Source organism: Ovis canadensis, chromosome 14 (assembly GCF_042477335.2).
Source record: "Ovis canadensis isolate MfBH-ARS-UI-01 breed Bighorn chromosome 14, ARS-UI_OviCan_v2, whole genome shotgun sequence".
Classification (NCBI taxonomy): domain Eukaryota; kingdom Metazoa; phylum Chordata; class Mammalia; order Artiodactyla; family Bovidae; genus Ovis; species Ovis canadensis.
The window spans coordinates 27216410-27243393 of record NC_091258.1 but is presented as its reverse complement, the minus strand read 5'-3'; the positions used below and the strand labels follow the sequence as shown (position 1 = coordinate 27243393).

Here is a 26984-nt window from a genome sequence, read left to right as displayed (position 1 = left end):
TAAAGCCTAAATTATTAAACTTGAATGTTTTTTAAAAGCACATGGCAACAGTGTCCCCTTTATGCGCTTCACTTGGACTTTGTTTCCTCGGGTGCAGAGAAAGCAGTTGATGGGGGTCTCAGTCTGAGCCGCACGCTAACAGCCAGCGGGCAGCCCCCTCACACCATAGGGGCAAGCTGTTGGGTGTCTTCACCCCACGTCTGGTGGCCTCTGGGATGCATGCTCGCCCCATGATGAGGGACAGCAGGAAGGTGCACCTGGCACAGGCCCGGCCCTGGTGAGACCTGAATGCAGAGGTTTCCATGCTGGGCCCCTGCCTGTTCCCCACACCCCCACCCCAGACAGATGCCCCACTCTCTCCCTCAAGGGGCAGTGTGCACTGATTAGGGTCAGCTCAGAGCTGAGAAAGGAAGCTGTGGGTCTGGGCTGCAGACACACTCGGTCACGGCCTTAAGTAACTAAAAAAACCTCTCCGTGGGCTTCTCTAAAGCAACCCTCTTTGCCTTGTAATCTTTCAGTTATCAGCTCCTCAAGTTTCGAACACAGCTGCTCTGGGGCTCCAAGCCCCAAAGGTCCCCAGTCCCTGGTGTCCCCTTTATAGCACCAGTGAAGACCGCATTCTCTCTGGAGGGCAAGTAGGCCTCTGCTCTCCATCCACCTGTCCATCAGGCCAGGTTCACATTCCCCTGCTGATCTGGGGTCAGCGATGGTTCTTATAGAGGAGTGAATGACAACCCCCCCCCCAAATACTTCTGCATCGTAATCTCCAGTGCTTGTAGATGTGATCTTATTTGGAAAAGGGGTCTTTGCAGATGCAACTAAGCATCAGCTGGGTGGCCCTAAACCCAGTGACACAAACTGGATATGAGACACACAGAGAAAGCAATGTGGAGACAGCAGAAGCTGCAGTGATGTGTCCATAAACCAAGGAGCCATGACGATTGCTGGCCATCATCAGAAGCTGGAGAGGCTGAAAAGACTCTCCCTCACAGCCTCTAGGATGAACCAGTCCTGCCAACCCCTCGGTTTCTGACTCTGCCCCCCAGAACCGTGTGAGAGAATAGATTCTATTTCTACACACCCACCAGCACACTCACACATACACACCACTGCCCACCCCTGGAGAAGGTGGGTGGGAGGGGCTGAGTGGCAGGGCCCTTGCCAGGACCATGTACACTTAGGGGGCTGCCAGAGAGACAGGCTGCCTGCACCACACCCTGGAGCCGAACTTCGTGAAGCGCCAGCTCCTGCTGCTCCACACTTGAGGTCAGTGCCCTCCTTGGCAAGCAGGCTACACAATGTCACTGTGCATGTTACTCTTCTCTTTTTAGAAAACGTGTATTTCTTTGGCTGTGCTGGCTCTCAGTTGCGGCACGTGGGATCTGTTGCAACTTGCAGGATCTTTAGTTATCGCCAACTCTCAGTTGCAGTGTGTGGGATCTAGCTCCCTGACCAGGTAGTGAACCTCACCCCTGCAGTGGGAGTGTGGAGCCTTAGCCACTGGGATGACCAGGGAAGTCCCTGCATGTTACTTTTTTGTAAGTACCTGCTGACAGGCCATCTACCCCAAGGAACTGGTCCTTTTTCAGAAGTACCTTCTTAATCTCTTTTGTATGGCCACTTCAAGGAGAATGGACCCAGGAGGCTCTCCTTTCCCTTGGATTTCAGGACTGAGCAGCCCACATGGGCGGCCAGGGCTCCGACCCACACTTCCTTGCTGCTAAGTCACTTCAGTAGTGTCTGGCTCTGTGTGACCCCAGCCCACCAGTCTCCCTCGTCCCTGGGATTCTCCAGGCAAGAACACTGGAGTAGGTTGCCATTTCCTTCTACAATGCATGAAAGTGAAAAGCGAAAGTGAAGTCGCTCAGTTGTGTCCGACTCTTAGCGACCCCATGGACGGCAGCCTACCAGGCTCCTCTGTTCATGGGGTTTTCCAGGCAAGAGTATTGGAGTGGGGTGGCATTACCTTCTCCTTCCTTAGCTGTGCCCAGAGGAAGCCAAGACACACAGCATCCTCTTGGTCCATCTGGCCTGGCACAGAAGGGAGAAGGAATGCTGATGGGGAGGGAAGACCAACTTCAACAGAAATCACTGGTGCAACAGCCAAGAGCTGAGTAGGGGCTGCATCTGACAGGGCTCAGCCCTGGAGGGAGGATGGGCCTGGGGCGGCAGGGGACGAACAGGCAGGTGGGCTTCGTTGAGGCCAGCCTCATGGTACAGAGAAAAAAAGTTAAGGTGAAAGTGCTATCTGACAGTTCTGTTGGCAAAGGCAAGCAGATTACTTCTAACTCTTATTTTCTCAGGCTGAAAATGGAAATGCATGTGAAAACCCTTAAATGTAAAGCAATTTATGGGTTGGTCTGGCTCCACCCAAAGAAAAACCCGAATAGCGGTAGCTTCAACAAGATAGGGGTTTTATTTTTTAATTAAAAAAAAAAATGCTGAACATCCAGGACTGGTATGTCAGCAAAGACCCAGACATTGCCTAGTTTTCTGCTCCCCATCCTTAGAGGATGAATCTTGTCTGCATGTTCTCAAGATAGTTTTTAAAGCTTCAGCTATCACATCCAAGTTCCAGGACAGAAGAAGGGAAAGAGTGAAGGTACTGCCAGCTACATCCCTCTTTTAAGTATCTTTCCTGCAAGTGCCTCCCAACACCATCCACTTACACACAATGACCTACCCATGTGAGGACAGGAAGTATATTTTGTCTGACCAATTGTCCCCAATAACACTGGGGACCTATTAGTAAAGAAACAAGACAGAATGGATGTCAGCTTAGCAAACTGCAATCCCTGCTTCGGTCATTTCCTCAGGCAGGAGAGATTACTAGTAACAGCTCAACCAGAGATCTGAGGATGAACTGGGGAGAAAGCCCACGTGAAGATGGCTGCATCAGCCCCATACCTGTTGATCACACTTCTCAGCCCTCATCTAGATCCTATGATTCCATGTGCGTGGGTGCGTGTGTGCGTGCATGTGTGTGTGTAGGATGGTGGTGGGGAACCTGGGACTTGTGTCTTTCACACACACTCTGAGCTTATTTTTTTTATTTCTGTAATTATAAAAAAAAAATCTCATCTGTGCTAGTAAGCCCAAAGAAAAGCAGAGCAGAATGTACCCCAGATCTAGCCCTGGGCTGCCAACACTCACAGATCACACCTTCCCCACTCCCAATGAGTCTAAACCACCTTTCTCCTGGCCAAAGACCCCCTCCAGAGTGACTGAGGGGGCAGAAGGGGACTCTCAGAGTTTGCTCATTTGATGCCCACCAGCAGTTGATGAGATGCTAGCTACACGGTCTCTGGAAGGCAGCCTTCCAGGATGGAGCAAAACCAGAAAGGGGAAGCCCCACCCCCAGGGGAAGGTGTGTAGGCCATCCCACATGCCCCTCTAATTGGGCTCTGGGCACAGGAGGCTGACCCCTCCAGACAAGCCCACCTTCTCAAGTCACTGGGGGGGTGCAGCCAGGGCATTGATGCAGCAGGGTGGCCGGTCTACAGGTCTTCTGCCCCTCCCTTCACAGCCTCTTCAGGGCTCCAAGCTCCAGGAGCTCTTGCCACCAGGCTTTCCCTGCCCCTTCGTGCCTGGTGGGAACAAGAGTTCCTGTTGCATCTGGTCCCTGATCAGCTCTGTCCCCTGTAAAGTCCCATGTAAACTCTTTTTTTGGGGTGTAGTACATAGATTGCAGGATCTTAGTTCCCCCACCAGGAATCAAGCCTGGGCTCCCTGCAGTGGAAGCTCAGAGTCCTAATCACTGGACAGCTAGGGGAGTCCCGAAACTCTCTTTAATTCAAGCCTCCGCTGTCTCAGAAGGAAAAACCCAAAGCTGATCTCACAAGGCCTTTAGTCAACATGTCCCGAGCATGAGGCCCTGCCCCCAGCGACCCCCCAGGAGAGGCAAGTGAGATGAACAGACATCTGGACAACGTGGTTATGTACAGAACCCTTCCTTCCAGCCAGGGGCTGCAGAGCTCTGCTCAGCAGACCTGGATCATCATGGAGGTCACCATGCCATCGAAGGCCCTGCAGAGAGAAACGGACCAATCAAACAGGCAGACCTACACCCGCCTTCCATCCCCGGCTGGCAGAGACGTCAGTCTTCCAGGTCTGGGTAAGTGAAGCTGGCTGAGGCCCGCGTATGCATCCTCCCATACTGGGTGGTGAGAATCTGAGTCTCCTGCTTCACTCCTGTGCGACTTTCTATAGAGCTGCCCTGGCTGGGTCTCCAGTCAGGGGTGGGACCCCGGATGACCCAAGACACAGTGTCACCACTGAGAGGAGGTGCCACAGGAAAGGTCTGGCTGGAGTCACTTGTTGGAAATGCAAGGAATTCCCAGAAGCAGTTCTTGAGCACATATGCAAGAATGCTTCTTTGGGAAACATCTTTTTTGACATTCCAGTGTTTTGTCTGCGTTTAACTGAAGGCTATTTGGAAGCTATCTGTAATCTAATTTTCTAATCATCCAAGTTCAATCTCAAAGACAAAATCAGCACTGGCAAGAGAACGTTTTCTGCCGGAAGGCTCCTGTCCATATGCCTGGGCCCTCACTGGGATCTGGGGAGGCGCTTCAGTACCTGCTGGGCGCACCTGGAAGACCAGATGGACAAGCTCTGCCCCCGCCCTGCTCCCCAACTCCCCTTCTGTTTCACGTGTTGGAGATCCTCGTAAGCATTTGTTTGGAAAAACAGGGTTCTGCCATTTCAGAACAGCTGCCTTAGAGGCACAGTGCCTTTTGCTTAAAAGACCTTCCCTCTCTCCGTCCCTCTCAGAATTGCTGTCTCTCAGCAGGGCAGGGGTTACCAGAGAAGGTGCCACGCCCACCTGGACTGAATGCGGTCCCCCGGGTTATAGAAGGGGTTGCACATCACGTCTGTGTAGGAGTTGTGCAGCTTCCGGAACATCTGAAACAAGAAGCAGCAACATGTTTACTTCACATGGACGCACAGCTGCTGCCATGCTGGGGGCTTCTCAGCATTTCTAAAGAAACAGGGAAAATCAAGTCACTGGTCCCCACACTCACACTGCGGATCTCGTTGTCTCTGAGTGCCGTGTTGGAGGAATCCACCACCATGACAAACTTCACCTTGGAGTTGGTCACGTAGCCATATCTGCACAGCTGGTTAGGGAATTCGCTCTTAACACAGGGACTCATCACTGCAGAGTCTGTGAGCGTAGGGCCACCTGCACATGTCCCCCAGCTCCTCAGGAGGTGCATGACAACCTGCATCACAACATCAGCCCTGGGCTGGGCCTGTCTTGCAGTGCCAGGAGGACACAGGGCCACGCCGGGTGTGACCGGACACTTCCTTATACAGCTTCTGGTATTTGCTGGAGAAGCAGAGGGCAGGCAACTAAGGCCTGTCACAACTCAAGTCCTGGGGCGACCTGCCCAAACCCTGGAGCACCTCACCCTCTCTCTGCATCAGTTCCCGGCCCCAGAGAGTTAACTGCAAAACCAGAGGTTGCACAAACGAGGTGCAGTCAGCCTAAGGTCCCCACATCTCGAAAGGCCACTTTGTCTTGTGGACCAGTGGCTCCCAGGCAGTGACACTTGGCAAGCTCATTACTATTAAATACTTGTTGGAATGTCTTTGAACTCCATGCGTTTTGGAGTAACTTGTCCTGAGAACTGTTCAAGATCTTACAGTGACAAGTGGGGCTGAGCCTGAAAAAGAGATTAGTGAACGATGACCCCTGGCCACCCCTGGTGGCCCCACTGGGACGGCACGGGAAGGCGTCCTTGCAGGCATGATGCTAGAGTTCCCAGTCCCTCCACAAACTCCAGGGACAAGTGAGGACTGTCAGAATTCTCCAGGCAACTCAAGCCTGGCTGTTCCCACATCATCCTCCTAACTGAAGAAAAAAGGGTATGAGATCCTAATTGGTCTCAAGCTGCTCCAATTCCCCACTGGTCAAAAGCCCACATCTTTTTTCCTTTCCAAGTGAGGTTATAAGATGCGTTTCAAGGGGACCTGATGCTACAGTGCACCCTGAGACTGCAGGAAATCCTCAGACTTGAAGTCGCTGACAGACACAAGGATACACCTTGTAGTCTTCTGTAGGATAGAGCAGGCCCAGGTAGAGCTCCCTCTGGTCCACCAGGGCCTTCCCCATGGCAGAGATCTTCTCATCCACCACATCCAGGGATGTGTGCACCATGTAGTGGAACTTGAGCTCATTCTCCGTGGGGACGCTGCGGATGTAAAGAGGATAATTCTGCAAGAAAAGGGTGATGGTGGCTCAAGTGACAAGGATCCCCCCCTGGGTGCACTGGCCCAGAAAACAAGGCCCCACCCTAGCCGGTGCCTTTCTCCTGACTCCATGATCCCATGATGCTGGCTGTTTCCCAACATGCCAACTCCTGCAATCATCACCTGGGCAGAGGCACTGGCAGACTCATTCTAGACCCTTCAAGAGTCAGCTCAGACCTCCATCTCTGCAGAGCCATTTTGGAGTAACCTAACCCTGGAGTTTAAACAGCATCTTTCCACGCTGCCACAGGCCTGGTGCTGCACAAATACAGTGTACACAACACTGCCCCTACCCTGACTGACAGGGATGACATCGGGTGAAGGAGACAGTCCACAAACCCACCAACAAATAATGCAGCACGTGCTAACACAGAACCCAGCATAACAAGAGCTTCACAGGAGAACTGCCTCAGAAGCCTTGTCTTAACAAAAGGTTGTGAGGTTACCAAGGTTCCCTCAGTTGGGGCGGGTGGATGGCCACGCAGCTCAATCGTAGGATTTAGAAAGAGCTTCCTAGAGAAAGTGAAATCTGTGGTGGCCAGTGGAGGGAACGGGAGTGGAGGAGAGGGAGGGAGGGGTCCCAAGTGCAAAGGCCCAGTGACAGAGCACAGCCTGCCAGGGGAGCTGCAAGTAATTCGTCGGTTGAAGAGGAGGATGTCACTGGTATAGGAGGAAGGTTATTCAGACGTGATCCGAATGAGAAGCCACTGTTGAGATTTTAGGCAGGGGTGTGTCACGGTACATTTATGGCTGCCGAGCGGAGAAAAGCGAGTCAGTCGTCTGAGGTGGAGGGTGAGCGATGGCCCGGCCGGTGGGAGGGCGCGGCGGAGCACGACGGACAGAAGTGGACGACTAGACTCCGGAGCAGGAAACCACAGAGCCCGCCGACGATGGCTGGGCGGAGCGGGGACCGGGACGGAAGAGGAGGACCCGGTCTGTGACGCTCCGGCAGCGGCAGGTGTAGGTCTGCGCGGCGCCTACCCCGGGCCCGCCCGGCCACCTAGGCTCGGCAAAGTTCCGGAACCCACCCTCTGGAGTCCCCGAGGCAGGGAAAGAGGGAAGACGGAGAAAGAGGGTGACGCTGGAGCGGGCCTTGCAGCCCGCGTACGCACCTCCTTGGCGATCACCGCTACGCACACCGCCATCTTGGGAGCCTGACCGGCCGCGTCACATGACGACGACGCCGGTCACGAGGCCAGCCAGGCCCCGCCCCGCTCGCAATTATTCCGGCCGGCCGTGACCCCGCCTTTCCTGTCACTCAGCCGACCTTGCCCCGCCTCCTCTGGTATTCAGGGGCCTGACCCCTCCCTACCCCCCAGCTCTAGTGTAAGAGCCTTGACCCCGCCCCTCCTGTCACTCAGACATCGTGGCCTCGCCCCACCGCCAGGCCGGAAGGACACTCGCTTCTCCGGTCAGGTTCCTGCAGCTTCCCGGTTCAGTGGCACTTGGCCTGTTTACCATGGCGGCGGTTGCTGTGGCGACCAGGTGGTGGCTGCTTCTGATGCTAAGCGCCGCGGAGCTGGGGGTCGCGCCCGCCCCTCAGCCCCCCAACATCCTGCTCTTGCTTATGGACGACGTGAGTGTCCGCGCGAGCCGGACTCCGGGGAGGGCTGCTGCGCTCGGCGCGGGGTCGGGGGCAGGGGAAGGGCGGCCCGCGGTGTGCGGGTCATGCCTGGTTCTGCCGTCCGCAGCCTGGCTCTTGAGTGAAGGTGGTCTTTTGCGGGCCGGACCAGGAGAAGACCTTTCTGCCCCGCGCCTCCACTGCTCCATCCCTGCCCCACACCGCGCAGGAAGGTCTGAGCGGCAGCCCAGACCAACTGTGATGCTGACCGCGTGAGGACCAGGTCTCCAGGACCTCTGCTCACCTGTTGCCCTCCAATTCTCCGGGCGTTGGTGGCAGAAAAAGAGTGCAGAGCTGACTGAGACTCCGGCCTGCCTGTCCTGAAAGTCCCTTCTGCTGTCTCTGCCCTACTGGACCAGAGTTGCTTGGTCTGGCTGCTCTGCCTCTGCTGGGATTTCTGGCCAAAGGTCAGGTCTTTGTGGGGTGGTAAAGAACTGAACCAGAGGAATGTCCCCTGTTGAGCGTGTGTGTGGCCCCAGGGCACCCTGGTCACTCTGGTGAGCCCATCCTGGGGATAAACCGAGCTGTTCCCAGCTTCTTTATGACTCGGTTCCCGTCCTCCTTCCCAAGAAAGCCAGGAATGTATTTTGGGTGAGTGAAATGGAGGTTCCCACACACATTTAGTGTCAGAAGAGTTGCGAGTAAAAATATCTCAAAATATCCAGCAGAGACACTCCCAGTAGTCTTTGGACTGAGACCACGAGCCTCACATTGCTGCTGGACGCTCCTGGCTTGTCGGAATTGCAAGGTTCTGTGTGTGTAAAACATTCAGATTTCAAACATCTACTACAAGAAAAAAACATAAAATATATCTCATGCAACATTTTTTATTATCAAAGTAATTCTTTGGAGTGGGTAGCTTATCCATTCTCCTGTGGATCTTCCCACCCAGGAATCAAACCAGGATATCCTGCATTGCAGGCGGATCCTTTACCAGCTGAGCTACCAAGGAATCCCTAATTCTTTATTGCAAAAAGCCAACAACGTTCAGATAAGCTAGAAAAGATCGCAGAGCCACCAATATGTAGTGGCTCCTCTCAGAGGTGAGGTAGAATGTGTTTCAGTTTAGTCACAGCTGTTCAGACACTTTGGCTCCCGAACGGGCCCCAAAGCTCCTGTCTTTGGGAGCCCGTCTGATGGCTGGCTAGGAAACTTTGCTTCATAACCAATACGTGGGTCTTGGAAATGCTTGCTGTGTCTTGGTCAGGCTTCTCAGAGCTGTGGTTCCTAGGCAGGAAGGCTAGTTAAGTACTTAAATCATTGAGGCTGAACCAAGCTGAGCCCTTAGTCTCTCCCATTTCTGCCTCTCCTCTCCCCAAGGTGACAGTTAATTAGTGAAGACTGACGCTGCAGGCTTGTTGAGATGGTTGTTTCCTGGATTTATGGAGCTAAAAAAAAAACCTGGAAACTTCCCAGGTGGTCCAGTGGCTAAGATTCTGCACTCCCAATGCAGGGGGCCTGGGATTCAATCTCTGGTCAGAGAACTAGATCCCACATGCCGCAACTAAGAGTTCACATGCCACAACGAAGATTGAAGATTCCCACCCAGGAATCAAACCAGGATATCCTGCGTGCTGCAACTAACACCTGGCACAGCCAAATCAATAGCTTGTGGTTTTTTTTGAAGAGTTTGAATTCTGGACCAAAGATGGAAGATCCCATGTACAGCAACTAAGGCCCTGCTCAGCTAAAGCAACAAAACAAAACCTGAGCCCACACCAACTGTTTCTCTTTGCTTGTTACTGGGGCTGCTGGGTGACAGGCCTAGCGGGTGGCTTCCTGGTCTCTCTTGCATTCCTTGAGCAGTGGAGGGGGACTGATGCTGGGCACATCTTACTCAAGGGGGCTGACCGGGAGACTGTCCATCTGGGTGCCCAGGATGGGCCCCAGGAACCGGGAACAGCAGGCCAAAAGACCCTGGTGCCCCCACCTCTCCTGTGTCATCTCCTCCTGTGACTTTGGCAGCTGAAGCCCGGAGAAGTTGGGGAGACCTCTGTCCTGGTCAGCGAATGTTAGAAAACAGACTCAGAGCAACTTAGTGGGGAGCACAGCTCTCCAGACCAGACAGGCTTCAGCCCCTCGCAGTGCTGTGTCCTCACCCGGCCTCACCCCTACAGTCACCAGGCCTGGGAGCGCCCCCCAGCAGGTTCTCAGACCCGGCGCAAGCCCAGTAGGCATCAGCTCGTGGAAGCTCTTAGAAGATGCTGAGTAGCTTTTTCCAGTGGTGCTGGCTCACCTCTGTTCTCTGGCTGGTGGGCGGGGTGGAGCGCGAGGGCACAGAGCGCCCTCTTGCCCACCTGGACCCTAGCGCCATGTGTGTCTCTGTTCTTTACTTGTGAAACAGGACTAAGGAGGCCCCGTGACTCCTGGGAGGTGTGAGGCTGGGCTGTACAAATACTGGCTCTGCAGCCCCACAGTGTCCTGAATCTCCAGGGCCTCCTCCCACATGTGTCGACGAGGACACACACATGCGCACGCGCATGATCATTCCTCATAGCCACGTGTGGCACCTGTACTGCCCAGAAGCCCAGAACATCCCACTAAGTAAAGCAAGGTGGAGGGTAGGAGGGGAGCCACAGGGCCAGGGTCTGGTTGCCTTCTGCACAGGTGCAGGCAGGCTGATAGATCTGTGTTCCAGATACGGTTCCGTTCACAGGTTCTGAGTGGAAAGAAACTTGACGGGGGGGCCTCTGTTCACCCCAGTACTGGGTGGACAGACCACGTTCTGTCCACTGTTGATCAGTGATGGACTCGGGCGTTTTCTTAGGGCTGTCGGGAGTCCTGCTGTGGTGGACATCTGCCCCGTGTCTGGGTGCCGGCCGGCTGGGTTCTCCGGGTGGCAAGCTCAGGAGTGACCACGGGTCTTGGGGCCTCACTGGGTTGGCTTTGTGGGCCCTCACCGCTATTTTCAAATCTGAGTTTGCCCTGTGGAGTAGGACGGCCTCCTTGTCTGTGTGGAGGGCAGAGGAGTCTTGATGCTGGTGCCCCATGAGCACGTGGGCTGGCATCTGCACCGGGGAAGCGGCAGACTGTGTCCTGGCCAAACTTGGGGCACCAGGAGCAGCGCCGGCTGTGTTCTCACCCGACCTCCACATGCTCCTTCTTGCAGATGGGGTGGGGCGACCTGGGGGTGTATGGAGAACCTTCCAGAGAGACCCCGAATTTGGACCAGATGGCCACGGAGGGGATGCTCTTCCCGAACTTCTACACGGCCAACCCCCTGTGCTCCCCGTGTAAGTCAGGGCCGGCTCAGGCCACCAGGGCGTGGGGGCAGGTGGCACGCATGGAGCAGGGAGACAGCAGTGAGGTGAGGCAGGGTGGGGGTACCTGCAGACCGGGAGGTGGGATACAGGGGGCAGGGGTGTGGAGGGGCAGCCTTGACTCGGGCGTCCATTGAACCTTGGTGCTGGGGAGCTCCCAGGATCCACCCCCTGGGGGACATGGGGCCACCAGAGCTGTCAGAGGTCACCGAGGGCTTGGAGCCTGTGGGGACCTTGGCAGCAGCTGTTTATTCATGGAGCTGAGTTCAGCGGCTCATTTAGGGGAGGTGCTGGGCTGGGGAAGTGGTTGTCTGCCAGAGGTGTGGGGGCCGTACAGGTGAGGAGAATCTCTGATCTCAGGATGAGAAGTAATCCTGGTGGGGCTGGCCACGACCCACAGGCTGTCCCAGGAGCTGGAGAGCATGAGGCGGGAGACTGTGCACCCACCCGGCTCTCCAGGGGCTTCCGGGACTCAGGCACTGCAGGGCCAGCCTCAGGCTGGACGTGTGACACATGTTTCTGTTGTGTCCCTTCTGCGTAGCCAGGGCAGCTCTGCTCACTGGACGCCTGCCCATCCGCAGTGGCTTCTATACCACCAACGGGCACGCCAGGAACGGTAGGCTCCAGGGCGGGCTCCCTGACCTGGTAGGGTTTCCCATGGTCCTTGGAGGAGGGTGTGTTCCAGAGACCCCAGGGGTGGGCCCTCTCCTGAGGTCCAGACCCCCCTCAGGGGCATGTTTGCTTGTCCCACCCTGGTAACAGCGCTGACAGTGAGGTATAGCTGGAAGACTGGAAAAGTGCCCGGGCAGTGCCACCCCCACCAGGGCTCTGCCCCTCAATCCTCATGGTGCCTGGCCTCCTTTGTGCGCAGCTCACGGGCTGTGTTGCTCTGCAGCCTACACTCCACAGGAGATAGTGGGGGGCATCCCGGACTCAGAGCTCCTGCTGCCGGCACTGCTGAAGGGAGCCGGCTACGCCAGCAAGATCGTAGGCAAGTGGTGAGTCCCATACCCTGCCAGCCAGCTCCGTGACGAGGCTGGGGTGTTGGCTGCACAGCATCACCAAAGCAGCCCCATTGTTGCACACACATGCCAGCACGGAGGACACGTCAGGAGGCTCCGTCTCGCGGTGAAACCAGGAAGCAGGCAGGGCTGGAGGGTTGTGTGGTTGGGTGATCAGGGTGATGATTAGGTGACTGTGAGATGTCTCCTCTCCTGCTCCCCGGGGATGCCCCCATGCATGGCCCTGGAGGTTGATGCAGAGGTCAGATGTCCTCTCTTCCCTCTCCTGATTGTTGGACCTCTCAGAGACCAGGCTTGCCTTCCTACAGGAAGCCTCCCTTGCTTTTCCAGACTTGACTGTGTCTCTTTCGCTGCTGCTGTGCTTCAGATCCTCTCCCCTTCAGCCCCCTGGCATACACCTTCTCAAGCACCTCATCTGCACCTCTTGGGGGCCCCTGCTCCACCCTGTTGTTATGGCGGCTAAGGGGGGCTCTGCAGAAGCCAGGAGAGGAGACTCAGCAAGTCGGGGAGTCTGGAGGTTGCAGGAGCACTTCCTCATTCCTGAGACCAGGCGGAAACCATCTTGCTGAGTTGACGAGCTGGGAGAGGGCAGTGGCTGCAGCGCGAAGCCAAAGAGGGCACGAGGGTTGTAGAAGCCCGCACGGCTCCAGCAGAGACTGGAAGGCCTGGGGAGACAATGGCTGGGCCGCACCAGGGCTGTACCCACGGGGGAGTGCCTGTGATGACTGGTGCTCCTTACCCAGCCTGGCAGCTCCACCCTGGTCCAGCAGACTTCTGTTCATGGTCAGTGACTCAGAGCTGCCCCAGCTGGAGGGGGAACCTGTCCCCATGAGCTCCCGAGGCAGGTGGACTCTGGGGCAGGAAAGGGCATGGCAGGGCCTGGAGAAGCAGCCGGCGTGGACTCGGGGAGGTGGACAGGCTGGGGTCAGGACAGCCCTGGCCAGGATGAAGATGGGCTCTGAGACCTGCAGACAGTGCTGACCCCACAGCCGCTCTGGGACTGGCTCTTTGAATCAACAGCTTCACACGAGCTGGACCTTCATGGGTGTTTCTGTTCCATGAAGGCCATTTGGGCTGAAGGACTCAGGCCCAGCCCTGCCGTGTAGCTGTGGCCCAAAGAGGAACCACCTCTAAAGAGAGCTCAGGGCAGAGCTGGTGCAGGTATCCCCTACCCTACCCCGCACAAGGGCTGCAGAGGCCGGCAGCTGTCCCTCAGAGGCAGAGCGGGTCAGGACCCACAGTGGAGGACCGAGAGGTTTACCTATAGGCACCCAGACTCCGCTGCTGGCCAGCTCAGCTCTGGCCCTGTCCTGCCCTGGTGCCCCGGCCACATCCATCCTGGCCTAGTGACCAAGCAGCATGGCGAGCTCACGGTCACCTGGGGTCGGCCTGTGCCAGCAACCCTGCAGACGTGATTCTAGGAGACCTGTCCACTTCCCAGGGTGGGGGCACCTTGCCCGGACACTGCTTTCCTAAGCCGTGCCGTCTCAGGAGTCTCTCTGGCAGAAGGACCCGACGTGGGAAGGGGCCCCTGGGTGGGAGCAGGGTGTGGGTCCGAGCACAGCCTCAGGAAACAGCTGGGCCATCACCCTGCAGGCATCTTGCCATGTTCTCTTGTTGTCCCCACTGGCTCCTGCCCAGGTATTGAGCACAATCACCAGACCTGGTCCAGGCAACCCCAGAGTGTGCTCCCCTCTGCTGTTCCTGGGTGGCCAAGGGGGGAGGGCCTGTGGCCTCCGGGCACCAGACTCAGTGCACCCTGGGCTGGCAGGACCTCGTCTCCTGAGCCTTTCTCCAAAGGCGAGTGTGGTTGCTCTGCGGAGCTCCCTGAAGTGCCCTGGGTTCTTATCTCTAGGCACCTGGGCCACCGACCTCAGTTCCACCCCTTGAAGCACGGATTTGACGAGTGGTTTGGATCCCCCAACTGTCACTTTGGACCTTACGACAACAAGGCGAGGCCCAACATTCCCGTGTACCGGGATCAGGAGATGGTCGGCAGGTATCGAGTCCTGGACTCCACTCCACTAGCTCCTCCACATGCCCAGACTTGTCCTGTGAGCCATGACTGATAAGCGCCCCACCTCAGGGGGCTCCTAATAGTCTCAGGAAATATGCTAAGAGCCCCAGACGCTTTACTCGGCTTCGAGGGTTGAGGCCCAACCCCTGAAGTGGCCAGAGGGCTGTGTTCCAAATGGTCAGCTTCATTCCAAGCCACTGTCCAGGGCCCATCAGCTGCAGGACCACCTGTTCTGACCATCGGGCGGCTGCAGGGCGGGGTTTGGGTTAACTTCCCTTTCTTTGTTCCTTTTTATTATTTGTATTTTGCTGGAGCTCATTGCACCACAGAGCTGGGCAGCTCACCCAGCACCGCCCCCCTGCACCCCAGAGAGAGGCCCTGCACCCTCCACAGCCCCGGGGACCCACCCCTTCCTCTCCCAGTCCTGTCTGTCTGCCGGGCAGGGGGCACAGCCTCAGCCCCACCCCCATCTGGTCCCCCAGGACCTGAGACCTTCCAGGGTCTGACTTCCTCCTGGAGATCAGGGAGGGGGCTTCCCTGCACTGAAGGCTAACCTTTGTCTGGGTCTGTACTGTTTTCAGGTTTTATGAAGAATTTCCAATTAACCTGAAGACCGGAGAAGCCAACCTCACCCAGATCTATCTGCAGGTGATGGCTGCCAGTGCTGTGCAAGCTGTGGGCCCAGGAGGGGGTGGTCTTGGGTGGGACGACAGGGCTGGGTGGGCTCCGGGCTGGGGAGCGGGGTGGTCTCGGGCAGGGATGATGGGGCTGGATGGGCCCTGGGCTGGGGAGCGGGGTGGTTTCTGGCAGGGATGATGGGGCTGGATGGGCCCTGGGCTGGGGAGCGGGGTGGTCTTGGATGGGGATGACCGTCGTCCTTCTCCTTAGGAGGCGCTGGAGTTCATTCAGAGGCAGCAGGCAGCCCACCGCCCCTTCTTTCTCTACTGGGCTGTTGACGCTACACACGCTCCCGTTTATGCCTCCAAGCCTTTCCTGGGCACCAGCCAGCGAGGGCGGTGAGCCCTTGGCCTCAGAGACCTGGACCCCCAGGGTGGGAGCGGCGGGGCGGGGGGAGGGGTCAGCCGTGTCTGATCACCTGCAGGGCAGAGTCACTGTCACAAGTGACCATCAGCTGTGGATGGTGAAGCATCTGTGCTTCTTCCAGGGGGTGGACGGAGGGCTCGGCACTACCCCGATTCCACCTGAGACTGACCTGCGTGCCCTTTCCCCTCCATCCCTGAGGTTAGGCTCCGACCACCCTTGGGTCCCGACGCCGCTGGCTCCCACTGACTACCCTGTCCTTCCCACAGGTACGGGGACGCCATCCGTGAGCTGGACGACAGCGTCGGGAGGATCCTGCGTCTCCTCCAGGACCTGGGCATCGCAGAGAACACCTTTGTTTTCTTCACGTCTGACAATGGTGCCGCTCTCATTTCTGCGCCCAGACAAGGCAGGTGCCCCAGCAGATGGGGTCCACTTAGGGCCCCTCAGCTCCTGGCCCACTGCAGGCCTGCTCAGACCCCTGGCCTCCAGGCCACTCAGGTCTGAGGCTTTTCCACATCATGGAGGGAGGTTGTTACATCTGGCTTTTCACAGTCCCATAAGGGTTTGTGTGAAACCTGTGGCAACGTGTCTCTCTGTCTTTTTAAAAAAAAAAAAACACTGGGGGCCCAGGAGGGCCTGAGTCATTCAGCTCTGTAAGGAAGGCCCCAGACAGCAGGAAAGCCTCCGGGCCTGGGCCTGCATGGGGAGGCCCTGGGAGACCCTGCAGCTGTGAGTCCTGGGCAGAGAGGGGCCCAGGGATGTTCAGGGATTGCACCAGAGCAACTGGCCAAGAAGGAGCTGCAGGGGGAGGACAATATGGTGACGACCCATGTATGTACCTGCAGCTGGAGAAACACGAGGAACAGCCCTCGTCAGCCACTGGCCAGTGACCCTTGCTGGCCCTGTGCCAACCAGCAAGGTGGGCTTTGGGCTACAGGGAAGTGATGAGCCACAGGGTTGCTGTTGCAGCACGTTGCACTGCTGCGTTCATCTCCCGTCCCCCGGGTCCCCAGGGGGCAGGAACTTCCCTCTGTCATGGGCACCGTTAGCCAGGGCCGGGCTGACTGCCCGCTGCCCAGAGATTCAAGGACTGCCTGCTCAGAGTGGGGCATGTCAGAAATACGGGGTCTGCACCCCTAGGGCCCAGCACACAGGAGCTGCTTGGGCACACTGGCGTTTAAGGATCCAGCACCTGCCAGGCTTGGGGTTCTGTCTCACGTTTCACGTCTCACCGACGGTCTACATGCTGTGTGCGTCCGTGGTTGCTGTCCACAGGTTGCTTACAACCACAGCTCTAGGTCACAGCCATCTCCAGGCATTCCGACCTTGAACTTGAGGCCTGAACCCCAGGGTTGGTCCTTTGTCTCCAAGGTGGCCTTGGTGCTTCAGCACCTCTGAAGGGCCTGGCAGGGAGTCAGGCGGACAGTCATGTCCCAAGGTCGAGTGCCTGGCAGGGTGTGTGTAGCCCTGGGGACTCAGGCACTCAGTCTCCCCAGGTGGCAGCAACGGGCCTTTTCTGTGCGGAAAGCAGACCACGTTTGAAGGTGGGATGCGGGAGCCTGCAATTGCCTGGTGGCCCGGACACATCCCTGCTGGCCAGGTGAGTCAGAGCGGGCCTCGTGCCAGGCCTGTGGTCATCCTGGGACAAGAAGGCTCTGTCCCCTCCAGGCCTTCTCCCTGTGCTCACCAGGACACATGTATGTGTCATCAGTCAGGGACTGCCTCTGTTTTCCATGTGTGGACATGCTGCAGGATGTAACTGCATGTGTGTGTGTGTATGCGTGCGCGTGTACGTGTGCATCTCATTGTGCGCATCCGGGCAGCACAACACCACATGCTTTGCAGGTGAGCCACCAGCTGGGCAGCGTCATGGACCTCTTCACCACCAGCCTGTCCCTCGCAGGCCTGGAGCCACCCAGGGACAGGGCCATCGACGGCCTGGACCTCCTCCCCGCCATGCTGCAGGGCCGCCTGACAGATAGGTAGGTGTCCTTGCCCAGAGGGAGGTGAGATCCAGGAGACTTGGGCGTGAGACGCGTGGTGGAGCCGAGAGGCCTTGTTCCTTCCTGCGGTGTCCCTCACCACCCTCTGCTCATGTCCAGCTCCTCCCGGGCGCTGTCCAGTCATTTTCTCCAGCTCAAGACCAGCTACTGTTGTGCTCAAACAAAATCAGTTCTCCTGGCTGCTGTGAACAAATGCAGTTTCTAAAGTGTGAAAAGCATAGCTGGAGCAGGTTTACAGCCGGGAGCGGACAGCTTGCTCCCTTTTTTCTGTCTTAAAACCTGCCACGAGAGATTGTTACTGCAGGGTCAGGGGTTGGGGGATGCTGGCCACCATGGTCCTCCCTGCCAGGCCACCTGCCAAGCCCAGGCACCACCCCCTCAGTCCCCTGCCAGCCTCCCCAGAACCAAGGATCATGGGCCTGCTTGGGGACCTCACCCAAAGCCCAGGGACCATTTCTCCTGACCCTGCCGGTCCCCCGACAGACCGATATTCTATTACCGCGGCAACACACTGATGGCAGTGACGCTTGGCCAGTACAAGGCCCACTTCTGGACCTGGACCAATTCCTGGGAGGAGTTCAAACAGGTGAGAGGTCTTGGCCCCATGGAGCCATCTTGGGGAGGGCTCCTTGCCCCTGGCCTGGTGTCCTGGGAGCCACCTGAGGGTGTCCTGGGTCAGGTACTGGGTGCTGGACTGAGGGAGGAGAAGGGCTGTGCCATGCCTGTCCCCACCAAGTCCGTGACCTCCCCTTGTAGGGTGTCTGATGCCCAGGGGTTGAGGCAGGAGGGAGGGTTTGTGTGTGCATGTGACCTTCTGCATTTATGGACTAAACCCACAAGGTCAGCTCAAGGGCACAGCTCTGCTCCCTCCCTTCCTCCCTCCTTCCACCCTGCCCTCCAGAAGCCAGCGCTGTGCTGGGCAGGCCTCCCCACACCCATCCCTGCCTGGCTGGGCTGCAGTGGTGGCGCTCAGCTGCAATGCCCCCGGGGCAAGGCCTCCCTCCTGTGAGTAGTCATAAGAGAAAAATCCAGTGCTAATTAGTGGGCTCTTAATTAAATAGCTTATTTGATTTGCATCCAAATTATAATTTGTGTCTTCTGTCTAGACTAGGATTCTTTTCCATTAACTGCTCAGCTTTTTTATGCTGAACATGGTTGTTTCTCCCACCATTAAATCCATTTTTGTTCTCCAGCTGGTCTGCTCCCAGAAGGTCAGAGGGTCACCCACTTGGGACCCACCTGGGTGTCCATTCTTGCCGCCTTCAGCAGATTAGATGGACTGTGGGGTCTATAGCTTGGTGCAGACAGTGGAATTTCCCAGGCTCCTCAGCTCCTACTTTACTGAACAGCAGAATACTTGCTGACTGGCTGGCCAGGGTATTGGGAGGATTGCCTGTCAGAAGGATCAGGGAGCATCACTGTGTCCCCAGCCCTGGTCAGGATTAGCATGCCTAGTCAGGGCTCCACTCCAGATCCTGTAAACGATGTCCAATGGTGGCTGGAGACCTCTGTCCAGCAGCTTATGGGGCCCCGGGGTCCCAGTCCTTCCAGAGGGTTGCCCTGGCCTCACCTGACTCACCCAGGATAGCAGCAGGTGGTTCCCTGAACTAAGTCAGGGAGCCCCGGGGGGCATCTTCCAGCCTGGGGGACTCACTGGCACAGGAACCCTATCTCACACGAGCATCAAAGGCTGAACCCAGGGGCAGAGCCCACCTGGAGGGCATGGAGCAGGGCTGGACCCTAAGCCTGGTGGAGCAGATGCTCCAAATCCTGTTAAACACGGGCATCGGGATCACCTGTGTTTCCTCTGGCTTCAGGTCCATAGTCCCTCCTCTTTAGCCAGCCAAGGGGTCTTGGACGAATGCCGGCCGCCATGTACCTCATCACTACAAGGCTCATAGGGTGGACGTGAGAAGCTTTGCTCTAGGAATTAGAATGTGGACTAAAGTATTTTAAAGAGACTCACCCCTCCCCACAGAAAAGTACTGAAACGCTAGGGGACGGTGCTCAGGGCAGGTGGTGCAGCTCGGGGCAGGTGGTGCAGCTCTGGGCAGGTGGTGCAGCTCTGGGCCGGTGTGGGAAGGCTCCGTCTGTGGTTCCTGCTGGGCTCGCCGGCTACTGCCGTCCTGTAACCTGCTCCGCCTCAAAGAGCCCCGTGGACCGAGCACTCACCTGCACACCCCCACGTCTCATTTCAGGGCATTGATTTCTGTCCCGGGCAGAACGTCTCAGGGGTCACCACCCACTTGCAGGAGGAGCACACGAAGCTGCCCCTCATCTTCCACTTGGGCCGAGACCCTGGAGAGAGGTTCCCCCTCAGGTGAGCCGGGGCTTGTGGGGGCCATGATGCTTGCACAGGTGGGAGACTGAGGCTGGAAGTTAAAACCAGGCTGAGGCAGCATGGGAGTCAGTGTGGAGCTGAGACCTGGCAAGAGCAGACTGCAGGCCCTGTGCCTATGGGGCCCCAGCAGCCTGACTGCCCCCTGGTGCCACACAGAGGTCAAGGCCAGTGGGTCACTGGCCCTGCTCTCTTGCACCCCTTAGTTTTCCATCTACTGGGCTTTCCCCTGAGTCACATCCCAGCACCTGCTTCTTGCTCCCAATGTTTGTTCCAGCCAGGCCATGGCACGGGTGGGGCACATGATCCCATCCCCAGCATCCCCCAGGCCTTTAGCCCACCTCATAGATGGGTAGTGTGGGCCTCCAGGTCTCCAGGTGGGGTATAAGGAGAGACATTGTCTGAGCCCCACCCTGGATAGCAGATGTGTGTGTGTGTGTGAGAGAGGGAGATACGTGACTTCCAATACAAGTGCCTATTAGACAGTGGCGACAGCAGCAAGCCCTGCCCCTCGCTGGCTGTGAGCTGGCCAGATGGTGTCCCCTGAAATTCGAGGTCCCAAGGAACATACCTGCCACTGTGCCCCCAGGAGACCCCACTATCACCATCAGGGTCACTGGCCCAAGAAGAGGGCCCAGCATGGATACCAGGCTCCCCCAGTCGGGGGACCACATGACTTTGCATGGGGTGACTTGGGGGACAGAGCTCTAGGCAAGAAGCCCTTGGTGCTGCCACCTGCCTGGGAAGTGTGCAGGGCTGAGCACGAAGTCTCCCAGGCATCTCCCCCGATGCCATCACACAGGATCCTGGGAGACTAGCTGGTGGGACAAGTGTAGACAACAGCAGGACGCCAAGGGCCCAGGAGCCACGTGGGCTCGGTCCAATCCACCAGGACCAGTTGCTCCAAGAAAAAGGAGCCTGGGCCAGAGGATTAAAAGGGACCCCAAAAGAGGAAAGAGCCCCCCGTTTCTGGGGAGCACTCCAGGGCTTCCAGCTGAGGAGCAGGTTGAAGAGTCAGAGCCACTGTCCTGGGCCCCTGGCTCTGCCTGAACTCTCATTTGCTGGACGGTTCCCTGGGTGCCCACCTCAGGGCGGGCAGGCAGGACAAGAGGGGTCCATAGCCCCCGCCTGTCTTCCTGGCAGGTTGCCAGATGGTGGCACCTGGAGCAGGGCTGTCCCATCAGCCTCCCCACACCTTGGTCTACCTGAACGGGCTGCTGGGCTCGCTCTGCCCTTTCCCCACCTTGTGACCTGGTGCCGCCTGCCTGCAGCATTGCCAGCATCGAGTACCTGGACGCCCTTCGCAGGATCACCCCGGTCGTCCAGCAGCACCAGGAGGCCTTGGTCCCCGGACAGCCCCAGCTCAATGTGTGCAACCGGGCAGTCATGGTGAGTGGTCTGTACATGGACTGTGGGGGCAGCCTAGGGCCGTGTGCATGCTGAGCTGTCTGCCTCAGACACGAGCCCTGCTACCCTCCTGCCGCTCTGGCCACAACCTCACAGGAGCAGTAGGGGGTCTCTTGGCCTCTCTGCAGGAGCAAGATGAGCCAAACCCGTGTGGGATGTGGGTGTGGACCGGCTGGGTGGATGGCCTGGGGTGCAGCCAGCCCGTGAGCCCCGCTCCTCACCCACCCCCACCAAACCCTGCTGGAGTTCTGAGGATGGATGTGCAGCCCAAGCTGCTGCCCTGAGCTGGGTGGAAGAGGGGGGGGCGAGAACTAAAGGACATTGAATGTATTCCCTGGGGGTGAGGAGTGCCAGGGGGCAGCTGGCTTTGGGGGTGGCCTGGTCGCTGCGGTCCACATCCAGGGCTCACAGGGAAAGATTCGAGGCAGGGGCCAGCAGGGCCTCCCCATCCCTTGGAAGGACACCAGGCTGGTATTCTGGCCCCTGGACTCAGCAGTGGAGCAGAAGGGCCCCGTCTCAGGACCACCGAGGTCCCTCAGGTCCCAGTGGCTGACAGACCTCCACCCGGGGAAGAGCCCCCAGTGCCCCCTCCAAGCCCGTCCTGTCGTCTTGGACACGGTGCTGTCCCCACCCCAGCACACCGTCTCCAGGTAGTGGCAGTTGCCGTGTGGCTCAGAGACCAAGGGTTCTTGGTGACAGGACGGGAGATGGGGAGGGGCCAACCTGACAGTCACTGCCGCCACCTCCTGGGCGCAGCCGGAATTGCCACGGCTCCCAAGTGAGTGAACAGTGGGGGTTGGGCTCAGACTGAAGTGAGCACTGCCACCAGAGGTTCAGCGGCCCACACACGTGGGCACCTGCATGTGCACACCAGTGTGCAAAGCACTCCCCAGCCTCCACGCTCTGCTCCGCCCAGCTGCTCTGGACCAGCGGGTAGACTCTGGATTGTGTCTTCGCTCTCAGGACAAGAGCAGCTCGCAGCCCGTCTCCCTAGGGCCTCATCAGACACCCTCCCCGACCTCCAGGCGCACAGGCTGGGCCCAAAATCTGCTTTTGCGTATACCCGACCCCTTTCTTTGCCCTGCCTCAAATGTTGGGAACTGCTCCCTTTCCTAAACCTGGCTCTGCCAGGTGGCCGTGCAGCCAGAGGGCCACCTGATGGTGTTCATGGCAGGGGAGACTTGAGCCACGGTTCTCACAGGCACTGATGCTCCAATTCAGACTCAGGGTCTGAGGGGGGCGAGAGTAGGTGGAGTGACTCTGAGGAGGGCACACTTCCTGTGTCGGGGGACCCGGCAAAGCCACGAAGGCTCCCTCTCAGGGATGTGAGTGTCCTGTTGCCAGGAAATCATGGCCACACAAAGCAAGTCTGCGCACGAAGGAGCAGCTGGGCAAGCCTTCAGAGGCACCAAGGCCACCACCTACATAGCTTATGGGGCGGGAGGAGTCTGTCTCACCCCCGCCACCACCACCCGGGAGCCTGCAGAGGCCATGGTGCTGGGCAGTTAGCAGACTGTCCCCTTCAGTGACAGACAGGCCCTGTTAATACCAGGTTGCCGCAGGGCAGTGTCTCCTGTGTCAGCCTCGGGCGCAGAGCTGCTGCCAGGCCAGGTGGAGATGAGACAGGTGGTTCCACACTGTGGTGTCCATCTGTTGGGGTGGGGCAGGTCACAGGCCTGGGCAGGGCATGAGTCTGGACAGTACCAAGTCTGGAAGTGCTTAGAGTAACTGCATGTCCTCTTTCTGAACTTTCATTACCTAGAACTGGGCGCCCCCAGGCTGTGAAAAGTTAGGGAAGTGCCTGACACCCCCGGAGTCTGTCCCGGAGAAGTGCTCCTGGCCCCACTAGCGACAGCCTGGGTTCAGGCCAGGCCCAAGCCCCGGGCTAGGAAAGCTCTGGCCTCAGAGACCTCGGCTGGAAGAGCACCAACTTCCTCTGCCCTGCCTGCCTGCCAGACAGACGTCGCCTGTAGCCAGCAGCGGGACCTGCCTGAGCCCAGCCCTGGAGTCTTTCACCAGCCGTCCTGGGCCACCTGACTGCTGCCTGGGGCCCACAGCGGCCCCTGAACGGGAGGCTACTCGCCTCATCTTCCCACCCTGCTCCAGCTACCTCATGGCTGCCTCGTCTAGGGCCTGAGTTCTGTCCCCGGGCCCAGAGGCGGAGATGTATCCCCTTGAGGACTGTGGTCCTGGTGTTGAGGCTGCCTGCCCATCCTGTGTTGCCCCTTGGCGCTGTGCACAGGGCTTCCCCCAGCACCTCCCCCGCGTACCCCACCCCCATGGTGCAGGGCTGTGGTGTGAACACGATGGGGGCGGCCAAGGGCCTTTCTGACCCAGAGCCTCGCTAGTCCAGTGGGGAGTGCTGATGCCAGCACCTCCCTTAGACATCTTAGACACTCGGGTTTGTCTGTGCCTCAGAGGTTCCCTGCCTGCCCTCCCTTTGTGGAGTCCAGGGTGGCAAAGCTTGAAGATAAGCCTGAGCCAGCCTGTGCATAGCTTCCAGGGGACCCACCGTACAGAGGCCTGTGGGCTGCTCCCATCGGGTGGTTTCCGCTCTGCAGACTGCCCTGCCAACTCTACTGTTAAGACTTGTGGAATGGTGAAGAAAACGGGTTTAGAATAAAGTAACAGGCATTTAGCTTTTTTAAAAAACAAATTCTGTTTAGGGGAGGTTGCCCCCTGGGTGCCATGGTCGGGGCTGGAATGGGCCAAATGCCTGGGCTTTCACCTCTGGCTCTCCCCTCCCTCAGCCCTGAGTCTTCTGAACTGCTCCCCTTCAGGCCCTGCTCCGAACCCCTTCTTGCTCCGGTCCTTAGGCACCGGGGGCTGGTGGGGATGGGGGTCCTGGGGGAAAGGCCCCCTCGTACGGTGCTGCCAGAGCTCAGCCAAGACTCACTGGGAGGGAGGGAGAGTGGGCGAGGCCGGTCGGTGCGCTCCGCCCAAGGCGTGGGGTCCTGGCCACAGCTGTGCCGAAGACCTGCGGGCACTCGGCTCGGCCGAAGTCGGGCGAGTATTTCCCCGAAACTCTGGTTGGGCCTGCGTAGACGCTGTACTCCATCAACCCAGACTCACATCTGGGCCCTGCGCAAACGTCCTCGAGGCGGGGACTCCTGTGTTCTGGGCACCAGAAACAGGCGAGCGTCTTAAAACCGACCGTACATAAGACTCTATGAAATACGGTACCTCCTGCGGGAGTAGGTGGCCCCGCTCCTTGGGGCCCCGCCCCCGCCCCCCTCCCGTGCCGGAGCGGAGCGCTGAGCCTGCCCCTGGCGTCCGGCCCCGCCCCCTGGGCTCCGCTCCCACTCGGCGCAGGCGCGGAGCCGCCGAGCCGGCCCCTCGTGCCCGCGACACGCGCGGAAGTGGCGATGGCGGATTCTGAGCTGCAGCTGGTGGCGCGGCGCATCCGCAGTTTCCCCGACTTCCCCATCCCGGGCGTGCTGTTCAGGTAACGGGCGACGGGAGGGACTGACGGGGCCGCGCGGCCAGGGCTGTCGGGACGCGGTGGCCTCTGCGTGGGTCCGGCAGTCACCAGGCCTGTCCTCGCGTGCCAGGGACATTTCGCCCGTCCTGAAGGACCCCACCTCCTTCCGCGCCTCCATCAGCCTCCTGGCGAATCACCTGAAAAAGGCCCACGGCGGCAGGATCGACTACATCGCGGGCAAGTGGAGCGGCGGGCGTCCGCTGGGTCCCCGGACCCTCCCCGAGGCTCCGCGTGTCCGCCACGAGGGCGCGGTGTTACTCTGGGCAGGGCAGGCTTAGGGAGGGCGGCCGCATTCTGCTTGGGAGAGGGCTTTGGCGGGGGGGTGGTGGGGGGGACCTACCGGACACCCCCAGTGAAGTTGTAAGAACAGACCCGTTGCCCTACCCCCACTTAATCCAAAGTGGGGCAATAGACCCCTTCAGCCTGGGCGGCTTCTTCGGTGGCTGCCGGCGGCGGGCTGAGGACTGGCACCCCAGTTTCCTGCCCCAGCCCTGGACAGATGGGGCTCCCAGGCTGACTTTCCCCAGGGCCAAACATGCTTGCTTGTTCTGCTGCTGCCTATAGAGCACCTGCTCTGTGCCAGGCCTTGTACCCAGTGGAGGGTTTTAGGAAAACCCAGAAGATCCGAGGGAGAAGGCAATGGCAACCCATGGGTGGAGGAGCCTGGTAGGCTGCAGTCCATGGGATTGGGAAGAGCCGGACACGACTGAGCAACTTCACTTTCACTTTCACTCATTGGAGAAGGAAATGGCAACCCACTCCAGTGTTCTTGCCTGGAGAATCCCAGAGACGGGTGAGCCTAGTGGGCTGCCGTCTATGGGGTCTCAGAGTCGGACACGACTGAAGCGACTTAGCAGCAGCAGCAGATCCGAGAAGACCCTGTCAGGTCATGTGTCTCGAGAGCCCCATCTCTGACCCTCTCTTGACTCCTGAATACCCTGAGGGGCCACTGCTGGGCCTTGGAAATGGGAGGGGCTCTGGCTAGCAGAGGTGGTCTTTCCTCCAGAAGCCTCCCTCCCTAGCCAAAACTCCCAGGTAAGGAGGAGACCCTGAGCTCCTCCAGAAGGGCTCAGTCCGTCCCCGAGGTGGCCGGTGCTGTCACAGCCTCTCCTTCTGGACTTGAAGTTCCCAGGGCAGATGCTGAGCCATCTGCAAAGGGCATTTCAGGTACCACCAGCCAGTGGTGAGCAGCCGAATTTTGGAGAGAGGTCAGGTGACTTACCCCAGGCCACCAGGCTATTTCCACCACTGTGTGGAGTGGCCCCTGCCCAGCTCCTGACCTCTTGCTCTCCAGCACACAGGAGTCCTGGGATGATAGGGGAGTCTGTCAACATCCCAAAGTGGATGGGTGTTGTTGGCCTCTCACTTGGAGCCCACGAGGCCATGTGTCCTGTGTCACGATGGTTACGTGTCACTGTCCAGCCCTAACTGCGGGTACCCAATGCTGCTGTTGTACACGGCCTCCCCCAACACCCCAGGTCTCGCCGACAGGCCTAGACTCACGCGGTTTCCTGTTTGGTCCGTCCCTGGCCCAGGAGCTGGGCTTGGGCTGCATTCTCATCCGCAAGCGAGGGAAGCTGCCGGGCCCCACCGTGTGCACCTCGTATGCGTTGGAATACGGGAAGGTGAGAAGGCCGGGGGGTGCCTCTGTGGACTGTGCATTCCCAAAAGGAAAGCTGTGGGCTCCAGTGGAGCCCCCATGGTCGGAGTGGACATGGGAGCTCAGAGAGGCTGAGGAGCTGGGCCAGGCTGACACAGCCAGGAGACAGGGTGGGTTAGAACTGGGCCTAGGAGGTGGCCCTTGTTAGTCCCCCAGCTCTGTGTACCAAGGCCGTTTTCTGGGGACACTTGTAGGTCACGTCTACTTTTCTTTGCAGGCTGAACTGGAGATCCAGAGAGATGCCCTGGAACCAGGGCAGAAGGTGGTGGTTGTAGACGATCTGCTCGCCACTGGTGGTGAGGGTCTTTCCCCAGCAGAGCGGGCCTGGTGCGGGGTAGGAACAGGCTTCAGCTCGTTTCCTAGGGGCTGTCTCCATGGTCCCTTTCTTCCCCCACCAGGAACCATGTGCGCAGCCTGTGAGTTGCTGGGCCAGCTGCAGGCTGAGGTGCTGGAGTGTGTAAGCCTGGTGGAGCTGACCTCACTGAAGGGCAGGGAGAAGCTGGGGGCTGTGCCCTTCTTCTCCCTCCTGCAGTACGAGTGACCCCAGCCCCAAGCCACCTGGAAGAGAGGACCAGCATGGGCAGATGCAGGAACCCCCAGTGGCCACCAGGGGGCACTGGCTGCCCACCTGGACTTGCTCTGTGTCTGTGACTGAGTGACTTTCTTCAGGGTGGGGCTGCCTCTGAGGCCCTGCTGAGGCTCTGGAAGCCCCATGGCCTGGAGCTGCCAGCTGGTTGACAATGGAATGAGAATAAACAACTTTCTAGAGCAGTCTCCTTCCCACTGACAGGGTGAAAGGGCCCACTAGGCAGGCCGGGCACTTTCTGATGTTAGTGTTCGGTGGTTCTCAAGACCTGTGAGCTGTCTGCACGCACA

The 26984-nt window shown here is 58.5% G+C and overlaps 3 protein-coding genes across 8 annotated transcripts; 2 read left to right on the top strand and 1 right to left on the bottom strand.

Annotated features, from left to right (window-relative positions):
- Positions 1-2397: 2397 nt before the first annotated feature.
- On the bottom strand, positions 2398-7583 carry TRAPPC2L (trafficking protein particle complex subunit 2L). 2 transcript variants are annotated; one of them, XM_069552652.1, is made up of 5 exons: positions 7368-7583; positions 6048-6220; positions 5025-5112; positions 4826-4905; positions 2398-4026 (listed from the first exon to the last, which is right to left on the bottom strand). In XM_069552652.1, exons 1-5 carry the CDS (start codon positions 7398-7400, stop codon positions 3981-3983), a joined length of 420 nt encoding a protein of 139 aa, XP_069408753.1. In that variant the 5' UTR covers positions 7401-7583; the 3' UTR covers positions 2398-3980. The 2 variants fall into 2 exon arrangements, with proteins under 2 accessions (XP_069408753.1, XP_069408754.1); XM_069552653.1 differs by having other exon boundaries at positions 6048-6197; positions 7368-7478.
- GALNS (galactosamine (N-acetyl)-6-sulfatase) lies at positions 7198-23605 on the top strand. 5 transcript variants are annotated; one of them, XM_069552647.1, is made up of 14 exons: positions 7198-7831; positions 10986-11109; positions 11678-11752; positions 12032-12134; positions 14014-14157; positions 14757-14823; positions 15064-15191; positions 15486-15625; positions 16716-16819; positions 17065-17201; positions 17706-17808; positions 19421-19542; positions 20832-20949; positions 22730-23605. In XM_069552647.1, exons 1-14 carry the CDS (start codon positions 7715-7717, stop codon positions 22814-22816), a joined length of 1569 nt encoding a protein of 522 aa, XP_069408748.1. In that variant the 5' UTR covers positions 7198-7714; the 3' UTR covers positions 22817-23605. The 5 variants fall into 5 exon arrangements, with proteins under 5 accessions (XP_069408748.1, XP_069408751.1, XP_069408750.1 ...); XM_069552649.1 differs by having other exon boundaries at positions 7617-7831; positions 14757-14819; positions 16751-16819; XM_069552648.1 differs by having other exon boundaries at positions 7620-7831; positions 12008-12134; positions 14757-14819; positions 16751-16819.
- Positions 22918-26879, top strand: APRT (adenine phosphoribosyltransferase). The gene is made up of 5 exons (XM_069552651.1): positions 22918-24412; positions 24519-24625; positions 25940-26073; positions 26326-26404; positions 26507-26879. Exons 1-5 carry the CDS (start codon positions 24333-24335, stop codon positions 26647-26649), a joined length of 543 nt encoding a protein of 180 aa, XP_069408752.1. The 5' UTR covers positions 22918-24332; the 3' UTR covers positions 26650-26879.
- Positions 26880-26984: the final 105 nt, after the last annotated feature.